Below are 15,728 nucleotides of genomic sequence, written 5' to 3' on the forward strand. Positions count from 1 at the left end.
AGTGGCTGAAAAGAAGTTCTATGTATGGTGTGTACAGTGAGGTTTCCAAATATGTAATAAATAAATAAAAATACAGAAATAAATTATAAAATAAATAAAAAACAATAGAAAATCATAGTTTATTCACAGAATAAATATACTATTAGTTTACAAAAAACCTTTCATGGGTGAGTAATACAAAAAAAACTCCAGATATCCACAACACAATATCTTTATCTTCAATTTTTTATTCCTTAATCTGCTTTGATTCTTTTTCCGATTTTCTTCCATCGACTGTGACTACTGCAGATCTGGGCACCAGGGTTTCTTGACAATGAGGAGGAGGAGGTGGAGAGGATCCAGAGGCAAGAGACCAAGATGATATCAGGTCTATAGAATGAACCTTATGAGAATAGGTTGAAGATTTGTGAGTTAGAGAAACTGGTTGATATAGGCAGAAAAAGGGTGATATGATTGAGATATACAAACTACAGAGGGGTTTTTACAAGATTAATTCAGAGGCAATTTTTCAGAACAGGTCTGGTGGTGGGAGAACTAGGAACCATCCATAGAAACTGAGTAAGAGTGTAGTCAGTAAGGGTGTTAGAACTAGGTTTTTTGCTTGGAGAGTAGTGAATGAGTGGAATAGGTTGCCAGAGCGTTGTGGTTGCAATGACTGTGAATGAGTTCAAAGCAAAGTATCATAGATACTGTGCAAATGTTGGATAGTTCTTGACTGTTTAGGGCCTCCCTTGATGAGTCTAAGGACTCCTTGGAGTAACCCATAATAATAATAATTTACTAAAATAAAGAGCCAAAAAAAGGCTTCACTTTGGCAATGCAAAATTATATAAATTAAGTGGATATTAAATCCAATATCATTTCAAAGCTGAATACAAAAACTATAAAATCATGTGAAAATTGACCAGGGAGCTTGCAGGAATACATTCGCTGCCATACTATGTGTTGCCCTAGCTAAACCTTATAGGAAGCACACTCAAAGTGCCCATAGATTTGCCTCCTATTGGTCCATTCTGATAAGGTTTCACTGGTCTGACAGCTGTTTCAAACTCATTGGTTTTCATCCGAGACCAGGCAGAAACCTAAGAGAGCAAAAACTCTCAATACTAAGGAATTAGAAGCATCAGAGAGGTGTATTTTCCATAAGTGAACTCTCAGCTGATGCGTAAAGTATTTACTAAAATAAAGAGCCAAAAGCTTCACTTCAGCAATGCAAAATTATATAAATTAACTGGACATTAAATCCAACATCATTTCAAAGCTGAATACAGAAACTATAAAAATTTCATGCAAAAACTCACCAGAGATTGCAGAAATACATTCGCTGCCATACTATGAGTTGCCATGGTCGAACCTTATAGGAAGCACGCACACTCAAAGCGCCCGTACATTTGCCTTTTTTCCTGAACATTTTGCCACTTTTCTGATGTTTGTCTTCAATATTCTTACCAAAATCTTCCCATAAATATTTTTTAACTACTTGTCTTGTAAACAAGAAAAGTCTCGCTCACTATGATATTGCTGATAGCGATGGATAGTTCAGGACACAAGAATATACAGAGGATTTGAAATAGGGACTGATCACTATTTAGTTTTCAGTAGGATGAAACCTGAATATCTTATCAAAAAGAAATGTATAAGATTTTTAAAAATTGTTAAAAAAGTTATTTAAAAAAAAAATCAAAAACATTTTTCAGAGCTGAACTGTAGACTCCAATACACAAATATTATTCAAGAAAAAAATGAGACTGGAAAGAAGATCCAAACGTTGGAAACTCAGTAACAGATCCTGAAAAAAAAACATTGACTGAATCAGTCAGAGGCATGTGGTGAAGTTGTTTACAAGGATAGAAGATACCCTTTCTTAGCAACTCTGACTACAATCTTTTCTGAGTCTCCTTTTCTACAATTTGTTCCTCCTCCTAATTAATCTCAACCTCATAGTAGTTCCATACCCTATGACACTACAATGGTGCCAACTGGAATGACCTCCATAACTTTTATGCCTCTTTTCCATAGATTATTTTTTTCATTCTCCTGATCCAAACATCTGCACTAAACTAATAACTGAAATAATTCTCAAGTGAATGAGGGCTTTTATCTCCCCCACTACACTGCAAGCTCCCTCCTCACAATCCTTATACAAGTCTTGTTTTTTAAAAAATGTGTCTCTGTATTTCAGGACAAAATGAAGCATCAGATCAATGGCTTAAGTCAAAAACTCTGGCTTCTCATTCTGTTTACTACAGCCTGAAACAAGTGTAACAAGTTATAAACAATTCCAAAGCAGACTTCATAAGAATTAAATTCAATAAGAAGCTTTCCTCCGGCTCAACTGGCAGTTGAGCCTTCTCCCTAGCTAAGAATATTGGGCCATAATTCAAGGAAGGCAGACCTCTTGGTATCAGCATTTTGCTCCAACTTTTGTTTAGATGACCAAGGCAAATCACCTTCTGAAAACTGCCCATTGCATGCTTTTGCTGCAATGGGCAGTTCATTTGTAGATACCGTATATTCTGGCATACAAGTCGACCTGGCGTATAAGTCGATATTGGAATTTTTTGAGTTTGAGTTTTTATAGTATACTCATTGTATAAGTCAACTTGAAAAATTTCTTTTTCGTATTGACCAATAGTGAACTAAAGTACAATGGCTCCTTTTAAAAGAATGAAATATGACACGAGTTTTAAGCGCAAAGTGATTAAATTTGCAAAAGAAAACACTAACTGTGTCGCTGCACATCAGTTCGGAGTAAACAAAAAACGAAAGCACAAAAATCTTTATTAAGAGAGAATAATACCAATATGGCAGTGATTCCAAGTGGGTTAACTTCACTAGGCAACCGTTGGATGTTTGTATAAACAAGCCATTTAAAGACAGTTTGCAAAAACAGTGGAATGTGTGGATGCAAGAAGGAGAGAAAAGTTACACAAAAGGAGGACAAATGCAATATGCGTCTTTGGTAACTATGTGTGAATGGGTAGCGAAAGCATGGGATGAAATAAAACCAGATACAGTAATAAAATCTTTTTAAAAATGTGCTATATCTAACAAATTAGATGGCTCAGAAGATGATTTTGTTTACAATGATGATGAAATTGATGCTAAATCTGATGGAAAAAACGAATACAATTTATATGACAATATACCGGAAGAAATTACAGAACCAGAGTACAATGAACTTTTCATGCATTCAGACAGTGAAAATTAAATTTTAATTATGTAGTTACCTACCTATTTTCTTTTGTAAATAAATAATTATATAACATGTAAATAATTTTTTCTGTAAATAAATTTGATATAAGTTGAAATATTTTTACTGTTTCTATTGTATATATATATTGTTAATATTGTTATATTGTTAATAAATTTAGCAAGTATGATATGAACTAGTTTTTTCTTGGAAAGCAATCAATTTTTGACCCGGCGTATAAGTCGATCTAAAAAATTTAGTACTTTTTTTCAATGCTGAAAAGTCGACTTATATGCCGGAATATACGGTACTGTTTTTCCCACTGAGTACAGTCACCAACTTTTTATGAAACATAACAGTACCATAAATGGCACTCTTGTGTTATAAGTCTTGTGACCTTTCATATGTGGGGGTTATTATATATATTTTACAGATTATGTTTTACATCTACTGGACATTTTTCAAAAATAACTTATGACTAAATAGCTGAATGATAAAATAGAAAAAAACTATTTATTTTTAAAGGGCAGTGCTAGTTTCATCTTTCTAGAAGGTTTCATTGGGTGCATTACATAGAAGTGAATAAAAATCAGAGATACATAAAAAAAAACATTTCTTGAGTACACCTACCATAGTATTAAATTGCTGATGGATTCCTAACTTTTGAGTGAATTCTTGGAGTAGCTGCATTGTTGTTGTGGTTCTTGTGAACAAGGATGTGGTCTCACAAACACCATAGTAGAAGTGAATAGTAGAAAAGTAACAATCAGAAAGGTTGTAGCTGAGGTTGATATTAAGGTGAACAAGGTTCAACGCAATTTCTGTTGATTCTAAAATTTTTCTTTCAAGTTCATCATAGCATTTATATATAATTTCAGATCTGTCCCAGTTTACTGAATACATAGTGAACTGGACATTGATGGATCAAAAGAAGAATTAAGAACATGACTAGATATAGCTGAGGCCCTGGTTCTACCATAGGTGATATCTCTGATGTTCTTCAATACAAAACTCAACTGATTTTTCAGTTTGTTCATAAGAGAAAATGTATAGAAAATACAGCCACACTAAAGACAGTAAACACCTGGATACTTTAAGTTATGTTTTGGTTTTTTCTAGGTGAAGCCAGGATCAAAGCTTTGTTAGGGGTTAATGAAGTATGGATTTTATATTTCTTGAAGACTTTTGCCAACTTGTTAGAAATGAAGCTGATATATCAAATAGTAATGAAACCTTTCACATCATTATTCTCTTTGACATGGTGTGTAGGTGGAATAAACAGGAGTTTGGAAATAGTCTAGTTTTGACAACCATTCTTCTGAAATAAAAGTAACTTTAATTCTTTGGTGATCTCACCTTCATCACCGATGAGCACATGCGCAAGAGTTCCTGAAGGAGAAATGATACCAAGCTTTTGAGGTGGGTACTGATTAGACTGAGCAAGAGGATATCTGTTGGTTCATGTAGGTTTTCTGTAGATAGAGATCTTCAATTTTTCAAATGAGCATGTAAGTTTTACATCAAGAATATGAAGGGAACCATTAACTTCTAGCTCTGAAGTAAATTTTATACTAGGACATTAGTTGTTAAGATGGTCAGCAATTCTTGGAGTGAATCTGGACTATAGTTTGAAATCAAGAACACATCAATATACTTTTTCTGTTAAAAAACGTTTACTTTTCTTGTGGAAAGACTTTTAATGGGATTATATTGATCAAGTGCATATAATAAACAACTAAGTTATACCAACTAGTTTCACCAACTAAGGCTGTTGGCATCTTCAGAGTACATAACTGATGTAAGGCATTAAAAAGTAAAAAACTGTTACAAACTATAATCAACCGATTCCAATTATATTAAACAAAGAACAGAGCGCGTACAATACATTCATAGAGTGTGGATGATATCACTTGTTGTTATTTAGGAACGTTCTATAGTTGGCACTATAATTCAGTTCTGGCGAGTTGAAGGATCTGATAAGGGTCTTCCAGATAACAGGCAATATTAGTCCTTGGTTCCTGTTAAGGTTTTGTATACAGCGGGCAACTGTTGTGGCCTCCTTAAAAATTCAAGCCGCACGAGTGCTCGTTCAGCTTGAATTACATCGGCCAAACTTCAAGGAGCCTTGAAATTAGGCAAAAAGAACACATAGGTGATGTCAATAATAACAGAGAAGAAAAATCGGGGTTAGCTTTTCATTTCTCAAGAATGAACCATACCATAGAGTGGGATAGAAGCACAATTCCTTATATGGAGGAGGACTTCTGCTCCCGAATTTTTAAGGAGGCCAGAACAGTTGCCCGCTGTATACAAAACCTTAACAGGAACCAAGGACTAATCTTGCCCGTGATCTGGAAGACCCTTATCAGATCCTTCAACTCGCCAGAACTAAATTATAGTGCCAACTATAGAACGTTCCTAAATAACAACAAGTGATATCATCCATGCTCTATGAATGTATTGTACGTGCTCTGTTCTGCTTTGTTTAATATAATTGGAATCGGTTGATTTCAGTTTGTAACAGTTTTTTACTTTTTAGTGCCTTACATCAGTTATGTACCCTGAAGATGCCAACAGACTTAGTTGGTGAAACTAGTTGGTATAACTTAGTTGTTTATTATATGCACTTGATCAATATAATCCCATTAAAAGTCTTTCCAATATACTTTTTCCACAGTTTGGTGTCTCTTTTTTTCTTCGAAGGTTTCTAAGTATATATTTGCTAGTACTGATGACAGAGAGTTGCACAAGGCTAACCCGAAATTTTATTTTGTAGATAGTGTTTCTAAAAATGAAGTAGCCTGAATTTATACAATGTATACATATATGTAACTAAAAATAAGGTAAAACATTTAGCTATTTAATTAGCTTTTAGTTAAGATGGCCATCTATATACAGAAATAGATGATGGAATTATCAAAGCTGGTATGGGAAGGCAACTGAATAAAATTACATGAAATAAAAGAGAAATTAGTCAAATAGTCAAACCACTAAACCAGCTATATATAAGACAGCATTTAAACCACTTTAAAGACAGATCAAAGATCAAAGACTTGGAAACAGATCAAAGACTTGGAGACCACAGATATGGTCTCCATTTAGGGGAGTGAACCAATGGTATAAATGGCAGAATCATATTAAAAATGACAATATTAGAAAGGAGCTTGACATTATTAGCATTCAAAAATGTGTCAGCAAATCTAATCTAATGTGGTATGGCCACTTAAATAGAATGGATGAAAAAAGGTTAGCAAAACAGGTATGGGAAGTTTGATTTGATGCCAAGATGGCAGGAGAGAGACCCAGAGGAAGACCAGTCTAGGTGGATTGATTCAGTCAGAAGCATGGAATGTTAGATATAACAATATTGAAGTGCTCACAAGTAATAGATTAATTTGGAAGAAAATTGTTCATAGGAGATTAATAATAAGGTAAACATAATCATTATTATTATTATTATTATTTTGGGCTACTCCAGGGAGTCCTTAGACTCATCGAGGGAGGCCCTAAACATCATGTCCACACAACTATTTGACATTCTCACAGTATCTATCATACCTTGCCTTGAACTCGCTCACTCTCATAGCACCCACAACAGACTCTGGCAGCTTATTCCACTCATTTACCACTCTAAAAGTAAATAACCCAGCTTTAACACCCCTGCTAACCACACTCTTGCCCAGCTTCCATAGGTGTCCCCCAGTTCTCCCACCACCAGTCCTGATCTCAAAAATATCCTCTGAATTAATCCTATAGAATCCTTTTAGCAATTTGAATGTCTCAATCATATCTCCCCTTTTCTGCCTATCAACTAGTTTCTGCAACCCACAAATCTTCAACCTGTTCTCATATGGTTCATTTCATAGACCTGCTATCATCTTAGTCACTCGCCTCTGGATCCTCTCCACCTCCTCCCCATCAAGAAGGAACCGAGGTGACCAAATCTGGGCACAGTAGTCGAGATGAGGTCTTATCAGGGCTCGGTACAGAGGTACAATAACTTGCTTGTCTCTGCTCGTCAAGGTATTTTTCAACAACCAAGTGAGTTGATGAGCTGATTTAGCTACTTTTGTAATGTGCCCCCTAAACTTCATCTCCCTATCCACCAACACTCCCAAGTCCCTGGCCTCATCAATCTCTTGGAGTACAGTTCCACCAATGTGGTATACTGCTGTTAATCTTTTCACCCCAAAATGCATAACCTTACATTTTGTCACATTAAATTGACATCCATTCTCCTTAGCCCAGAACTCCAATCTATCTAAGTCATCCTGCAAGACTTTGACATCATCTGCATTCACTATCGCCCTACCCAACTTTGCATCATCAGCGAACAAATGAACTGTTCCACTTAGATCCTTCCCTATATCGTTAATGAACAGATTAAACAGCAGTGGTCCAAGAACAGAACCCTGCGGCACACCGCTAGTCACAGGCCGTCTTTTGGACTCTACTCCTGAATAAACTACTCTTTGATATCTCTCCATCAACCACCCACCTCACCAACCCTATATCCATTCCCATATGTTGTAGTTTACGGATTAGAATTCCATGTGGTATCCTGTCAAACGCTTTTGCCAGGTCCAGCAGCATCACTGTAAACCCATTTCCCTTATCCAGTTCTGCCGTCATTTTGTTAAAAAATCATTTAGTGCTGTCATAGTAACCTGAATACCCCTTGGGGGGGGGGGTATATGGGAAATTGATGATGATGAGAAATGAGAGTTCAGAAAAAGATTAGGAGAGTGGATAGATGGCATCAATGGCAGAATCATATTAAAAGCAAGGATATTAGAAAGGAACCCGACATTACCAGTATTCAGGAACGCATGAGAAGAGCTAGTCTTGGGTTTTTATAGACACTTAAACAGAATGGGAGAGAAAAGATTTGTAAATGAAGTGTTTTTTTTTGCCAGATTGGCAGGAAAAGACCTAGAGGAATAGAAAGATCTAGGTAGATTGTATCGTTGACTTAGAAACTATATAACATCTGACAACATTGGAAGTTCCTGAAAAGCAGATGAATTTGAAGGAAAATTGGCAATAAGAAGCTAGTAACATTTTAATATATTACCATTATAATATCTCATACATGCTATCAGGGTACATATTAGGAATTTGATGATGACTTTAATACTTAGTTTAGCTCTTACATTTGTCTCAGTATTCTCTTAAGGGATCTGCTGACTTACTTCATAAGAACTTTCGATATGCTTTCTTCTCCTTCTCCAGGACTTGATTTCAAATTTCCAAGAGATCCTCTAAGAGTTTGTTACATGAGAGAGAGAGAGAGAGAGCAAAAAAATTGTATACCACTTTCTTTTTTTAAGAATTCCAGCAAAACAGCTATAGGAAGCATACTTTTTCCTAAAAAATTCACTCCAAATTCAAGAGCAGTGAACTATAACAAAAGGTTTCTTTGATCCTTATTCACTATAGTGAGAGTTGGCTGTATTTTATAAAGTCACTCAGTTATTATATAAAGTTCTATATAGGTGATAATTATTATTTTTTATCTATTTCTTTGAAATGCATAATTCATCAATTATTACAGTCAACTTGATAATTTTGCAAACTTGTATGGACCAAAGAGCATATTTGTTTTACTGTAGGTTTGTTAGAGTGACTTTCCTGAACAATGGCAATGATGCCAGGTGATAGGACTAGACTTTTCAGTACTTTGTTGTAGTAAACATATTCACTATAATTATCAATATGGCAAAGACTGATAGTGAACTCATTATAACAATCCACCAAAAAGCAGTAGCCAAAGCACAATATTATCAATGCTTTTCTAAAGTAAATTCACTATAGAATTTTTGTAATTTTTTTAATGCATTTATATATGCTACAAATTGAGGTTGTTATGCATCAAGTACTGACTATTCAGGATGTATACAAAATGTTTTATATAACTGCTTAAATCTTATCATAATTTTTCATCAAAATGAGTTTGAATCATCATAATTATGATGATTCAAAATTACTGTTTTTCTTATAACCAGAGGATAAGAGGAAAATACTTACTGTATCCGTGGTTACCAAAACATGGCTTGTTTGGGATGGTATAACTTGGAAATCAAATGTTCTTAGTCCACTAGTTGCAGTGTCTTTCCTGTCAGTGATTAATAAAAAAATTCTGTTGCATCATGTTTTCTGTTCAAATTAATTTTCAATAATTATGTCACAAATTAATAAACATAACAAATATAATGAAAACAAATTAACTATTTAGTATATTATTACTTAACAAGCAATTTTCTTCCTTTCATTAGCAAACAAAAATTTGCATAAAAATTTGTGGATATGAAATATTTTCATGACTAAATAAATTCTGTATAGAGAGCAGCTGACTTCAAGTGCACAAAATAATCCCTTCACAGGTCATATATAGTGCTACATTATAGCATATAGCCATGATGTACAGCATTATTATTACTATTCAGACCTCCAGGGAGTCCAAAGACTCATCATGGAAAATCCACAACAGTCTCATGCAAAAAGATCATACTCTGAATGTGATGCAACAGAATTCATAGTTTCTGCACTTAACATGCTCTTAAGGTAATACTTTACATCACCAACCATTATCCCAGCAAAGAACCTGCTCCTCACTCCTTTGCTCACACTTCTCTTATACAAGCTTTCAGGAAAGGCCTCTTGTTCTCCACATTAATCAAGTAACAATCTTTCACAAACTTATATGTATCAATCATATCCCCTCACCTTCTAACTATCCATAAGGCCATTAATTTGGATTCCCTCAATCTGTGCATATCCCAAATTCTAGGAGACCCAATACCGATTATTGGTGTTGGGTCTCCCGGAATCTTCTCTGGACCCATCTTCATCCTGGTGAAAATGAGGAACCAAATCTGCACACAATAGTCTATATGGAGTCTGATCAAATCCTTATACAAGGGAATTGTAACTCTTTTCTTCTACATGTCAAGGTACTCCTCATTATTGACATAATCTGTTATGATGTTCTTGTAATTTTAGCATTGTGAAGTATAACTATATGTCTCTGTTCACCACCACCCCCAGATCTCTCATCTCTTCTACCTCCTTCAAAATTTCCCCATTAGTATACTCTGTATCTCACCCTTGTCTACCAAATTTCAAAACCTTACACTTTTCAACATTAAATTCGCAGCTTCATTCACTTACACACTCACACAATCTATTTAGATCTTCGTGTAATGCCATGACATGTGCTCTACTCCTCACAGCTTTTCCCAACTTTGCATCATCTGCAAATTGAGTATCTTCAGTAAGAATGTCTCAATATCATTAATTTAAAAGTTAAACAATAATGGTCCCAAAACAGACCTCTGCAGAATACAATTAGTGACATTACTCTTTTTGAAATACTACTCCCCTCCCACCACATGGTAAATATATCTGTTGAAAGTGTTTCATGAGTGAATGTTATAAGAGTGATAGCAGTGGATTGAAAGACAAAATGTGTGATAATGCTATTGGCATAGTTAGTGTTGCAAGTGGTACGAGTGACTGTATGAATGATGCAGTGGAAAATGAAGAGAATGACTAGATGCGAGATTAAGTGGTTGGAGAAATGCCTCATGGATGGTATGACATAGAAGCAAAAGAAAGAGGAGAGAAAGCAGAGCATGAAAGAGCAAAAGCATGAAAATAAAGATGATTAGATTTTGTATGGCAATTCATTGATATGAGGAGAGTGTGACAAAATCTATTTTCCTGGAGCAAAGATAAAGGATGTCGAGTCATGAGCTAGCCTGGTTGGCTGAGTGGTTAGCGCATCCACTCTCCAGCCAAAAGGCTGTGGGTTCGAATCCCACCGTGGGCATGGATGTTTGTGATTTTCTTTAAAAATACTGGTGGTGGTAGGCAGTAGATGGTGTTGGTGTAGATGATGTCGTTTGATGTACTTGGTGGATTGAGTAGTGGAGACAGAGAATTCTAGAGTAGGCGTCTTCCCTCGATGAGTCTTTGGACTTCCTGGAGGTGTCAGGTAATAACAATAATGATGATGTAAGGATGCAGAGAGTTAAGGTGAAAGAGATGTTTATTTTGACTGGTACAAATGATTTATCAGGTGACAAGTGTGGTATGCAAAATTACATGAACTAGTGCAGTGCATGAAAAAAAGAAGAGTGAGAAAGTAAAAGTTGTGGGTCGGTTGACACCATATAATAAAGGCAAGCTGAGATGGAGAGCTATGATCACGAATGAGTCAGCGCACATTTTGTGTAGGAGGAATGGTGTGGAATTTGTGAAGTGAGTTTGATGGAAGTAAGGGTTTATATAAGGTGGATGACTAGAATCTAAATGGATCTGGTGACAGTCAGAAAGAAGGACAAAGTCAGGGAAACTAAAATGTTTAGGGAGTGGGATGCAGGTGAACATTGGTCCAGGCAACCTAGAAGTTAGTAAGTGGAAGAGTGATCACATGATGCAAAATGTACCACCTCAGGTTAACTTTAGTTGTCTAAATAACAAAAGGTGTAAGGAAGGTTGTGGGATGAAAGGGGGGGGGGCTTTGGAGTTTATGTATGCTAATGCCAGAAGTATTCGAAATAAGATTGAGGAGTTTTTAGCATTGGTTAGCACAACTTGGCCAAATGTTATAGACATCAATGAGGCACGGTTGGCCAAGATGATATGGTCATAGGAATAGAATGCAGAGGATATAGTGTCTTCAGAGAAGAGAGTAAGAACAGGACTGGATGGGCAGGGTTGTAGTGGAGTTAAAGCCAAAAAGAGTAGAGGTACATATTGGGAACTGTCCTCTGAATCATGGATTCAGAGGACAGTTCATTTCAAGCTATCTGGTGTGAGCTAGAGGCCAACAGAACTAAATATGTAATTAGCTACTGCTAAAATCCTGGGGTATATAGGAGAATGTAAATTATATGCAATTTTAGCATGATGAGTACAGGTCACATAATTATTATTGAGGAATTCAATTATGGGACAAACACTGGGAGGAGGAATTATTATGATATTATATGATATCCCCATGGAGTTTGGAGACTCATCGTGGGAGATCCAAACTAACTATTACAAAGCAACTCTTCTTATATTATTATTATTATTCAGGCCTCCTTGGAGTCAAAAGACTCATAGCGGGAAGTCCTTCCTAAGAAACAAAGTCTATCAAGACTCATCGTGGGAGGTCCCTCCTAGGAAACACAATGTCTATCATACCACTCCTTAAACTCATTGACCAATCTCATTGACACTCTATCAGGCGATGCATTCCATGGTTCAACCACCCTCCATGCAAAGAAACCACTTCTCACCCTCTTGCTCACAGTTTCCTTTCGTAACTTCCAGGGATGGCCCCCTTGTCATCACTCCTTCCTGCTGTTCAACCAAGTGAAAGAACTCCCCAGTGTCAACCTTGTAACCACCTCTCAACAGTTTAAAAGTCTCAATCATATCACCTCTCCTTTTATCCACCAAACTCTGCAGTCCACATCCTTAAAAAAAAAAAAAAAAAAAAAAAAATGATTACAATTTGACGAAACAAGGGGGTTAAATTATTTTAAGAAATGTTCTTTCTTGTAGTTATATCAGTTGTTTTAATATCATTTTTGTTTCTACCATGTCCCCTCTTTACAGCCTACCAATTAAACTTTGTAGCCACAAACTTGCAACCTTTCCTCATAGGGAGCATTTCACAGATCTGTCATCAGTTAAGTCACTCATCTCTGAATCTTCTCTACCATCTCATGGCCCCCAAGAAACCCAAATGACCAAATCTGCACCCAGTATTCAAAATGTGGCCAAATCAAAGCCTTATGAAGAGGGATAGGATAAAAACTTCCCTATCTTTACTTTTTGGCATGTTTTTCAACATTCAAGTAATCCACTGAGATATTTTACCAACTTTTGAAATATGCCCTCTGAACTTCAACTCTTTGTCCACCATTATCCCCAAGTCCATAGCCTCATCCAATTCCTTCAATCCAGTACCATCAATATGATATATCACATGCAACATTTTCATTCAGAAGTGAATAACCTTACATTTTGCAACATTAAATTGACATTCATTATCCTCTGCCCACAATGCCAATTTATTTAAACCATCCTGCAGGAAATTGACATCACCTTTATTTGCTATTGCTCTCCCCAGTTTTGCATCATCAGCAAACTAAATATCCCCTCTTTCCCTATATCATCGATGTACAAATGAAAGAGTAATAGCCCTAGTACAGAACCATGAGGTACCCCACTAGTCACCTTCATTCTTCTAGATCCCATTCCACCATATATTACTCTTTGATGTCAGCCTCCCCCATCCACCCCTATCATGCTATATGGCATCTGATGATGTCCACTGAATCTGTGGATCACCTAGACTAGTCCTAACATCAAAAAATGTGACTAACAGATTTAGTCACATTTTTTCCATTTTTTTCATGAGGATGCAGAGGATCCAGGGGTAAGTGATAAAGATTGTGCTAGGTCTGTGGAATGTTCCCTATGAGAATGAACTGGTGGCCTGTAGGCTTCAAAAATTAGCTGATAGATGAAAAAGAAAAGACATGATAGAAGCATTTCAGTTATTAAAGGGGTTTTATAGAATTGACACCGAAGACTTTTTTTCAGTACATGGCAAGAAGGAAGAGAACAAGGGGTCACCAGTGGAAGTAGTGTAAGGGCATGTGGTTAGCAAGGATGTTAGGACTAGGCTTTTTGATTGGAGGGTGGTAAATGGATGGAATGGGTGGCCAGAGATGGTTGTGGCTTAAGCTTCATCAGTAAATTAGCTTTAGAAGTACGATAGGTATTGTTTTGACCTTTATTGAGGTCTCATCACTGGGTAGTGACCTTTCCCATAATGCATAACATTATACATACCTGTTAGGATGTGTGTTTTGCATTATGGGATACTAAGGCAAGTGATGGGAAGTTATAAGCTTTTATATATGAATTGCCCCAGTCCTGAAAATAGTTCAGGTGCAAACTTGTTTGCTTACACTTGGATAAAGGATTAAACCAAGTATATGATTTCTTGGCATCTTTAATTTATAGTCACTAAAATTGGTTCACAGCTGTTCTTTTTAATTCCATTTTCCCAGAGATAATTTTTTTTTTTTTTTACCATGGCCTCTGTTTTCTTCTCAACATAGAACACATCAGCAAAATGTTTATAATTTGAAAAGATTTGTTGAATTGTTTATGTCACCCTTGGTGCTTATCAATATATGTAATTTATGAATACAAAATTTAATGTGTGTGTGTGTATATATTTTATTTTATTCCGATTATTATACTATAACTATAGTTTTATCTGTCTATACAAGGGGTATGCCAGTTACCCATTTCCAGGGGTACATGAAACATAAAAGGTTGAGAACCACTGCCCTGGAGCATTAATTCAAGGACATGATGATATGTTGTCAAGTCCTACCCTACTGCCTTATTAATATTAAGCTTACACAATTCCTTATATATCTCCTGCTCACTCACTATCAGTCCCATCTCCACCATACCTTCTACACTCAAGCTCCTCAATGCTGTTGCATTCATGAAGATGAAACTGCTGACTGCATACCCTGACTATATCCTCTGCAGCAGTTATCAATATATCATTTTCACCCACTAACACCATCCCCCATAATCATTCTTTCTTCTATTTGTCACATATCAAAATAACAGTTTAGGATGTTTCTTGACTTGGTTCGTTTCTTCTTGTACTGCACTTTCTGTCCTTGCACACCAAGTTAATTTCCTGGCCTGTTCTTTGTACTCCTCATGTAACTGATTATTATTTTTTTTTATCACCATGGGAGTCCATAATAACCACTATTCACATAATATCTATCCTTGAACTCATTCATTAGCAAAGAACTCACAAACCCTTTCTTGCAATCTATTCACCACTCTCTCCAAGCATAAAATCTAGTCCCAACACTCTTGCTAACCACAATACAATTTTAAGAGGGATGATTGTTTGTTCTCTTCCTTCCTGCCATGTACGGAAATCTTTGGTGTCAATCCTATAAAACCCCTCTAATAATTATATGCTTCTATCATGTACCCTCTTATTCACTTATCAGGTAGTTTTTGAAGCCTACAGATTATTCTACAGATCTTCAATTTATTCTTATAGGGAGCATGGCATAGGCCTGCCACAATCTCGGTCACTTGCTTCTGGATCCTCTGCATCCTCGTGGAAAAAATGTGACTAAATCTGTGTACAGCAGTCTAGGTTATCCACAAATTCAGTGGATATCATCAGATGCCATATAGTCACTCAGCAATGTGCCCCACCAGTCCTTGCCAAGTGACCCTGTTATGTGGTTTTCTGGAGGCTTCAACTCTTTGAAGGCTAGTCACTCCAGACACACCATCTGGCCATCTCATTGAGGGTCCACTTCTAGATGTGACTTTATCAAAGGCTTATAAAGGAATAATAACATTCCTATCCAAGCTTGTTAGTGTATTCTTCAACAACCAAATAATCTCATATACTATTTTAACCATGTTTGCAAAATACCTTCCTCTAAACTTCAGCTACCTGTCTATAATCAGCTTG

The 15,728-nt window shown here is 36.2% G+C and overlaps 1 protein-coding gene across 1 annotated transcript in view; it reads right to left on the reverse strand.

The window, feature by feature from the left end:
* The window catches only part of LOC150094128 (cytoplasmic dynein 2 intermediate chain 1-like), a 193,168-nt gene that overhangs the window by 64,061 nt on the left and 113,379 nt on the right, over positions 1–15,728 (reverse strand). Inside the window, exon 7 of the mRNA XM_090412407.1 lies at positions 9,221–9,308. Within this exon, the coding sequence (XP_090268533.1) occupies positions 9,221–9,308 (88 nt within the window). The remainder of the gene's footprint in view (positions 1–9,220; positions 9,309–15,728) is intronic.

This window comes from Typopeltis vanoorti, chromosome 22 (assembly GCF_054136105.1).
Source record: "Typopeltis vanoorti isolate ZY-2024b chromosome 22, IOZ_Tvanoo_1.0, whole genome shotgun sequence".
Classification (NCBI taxonomy): Eukaryota; Metazoa; Arthropoda; class Arachnida; order Uropygi; family Thelyphonidae; genus Typopeltis; species Typopeltis vanoorti.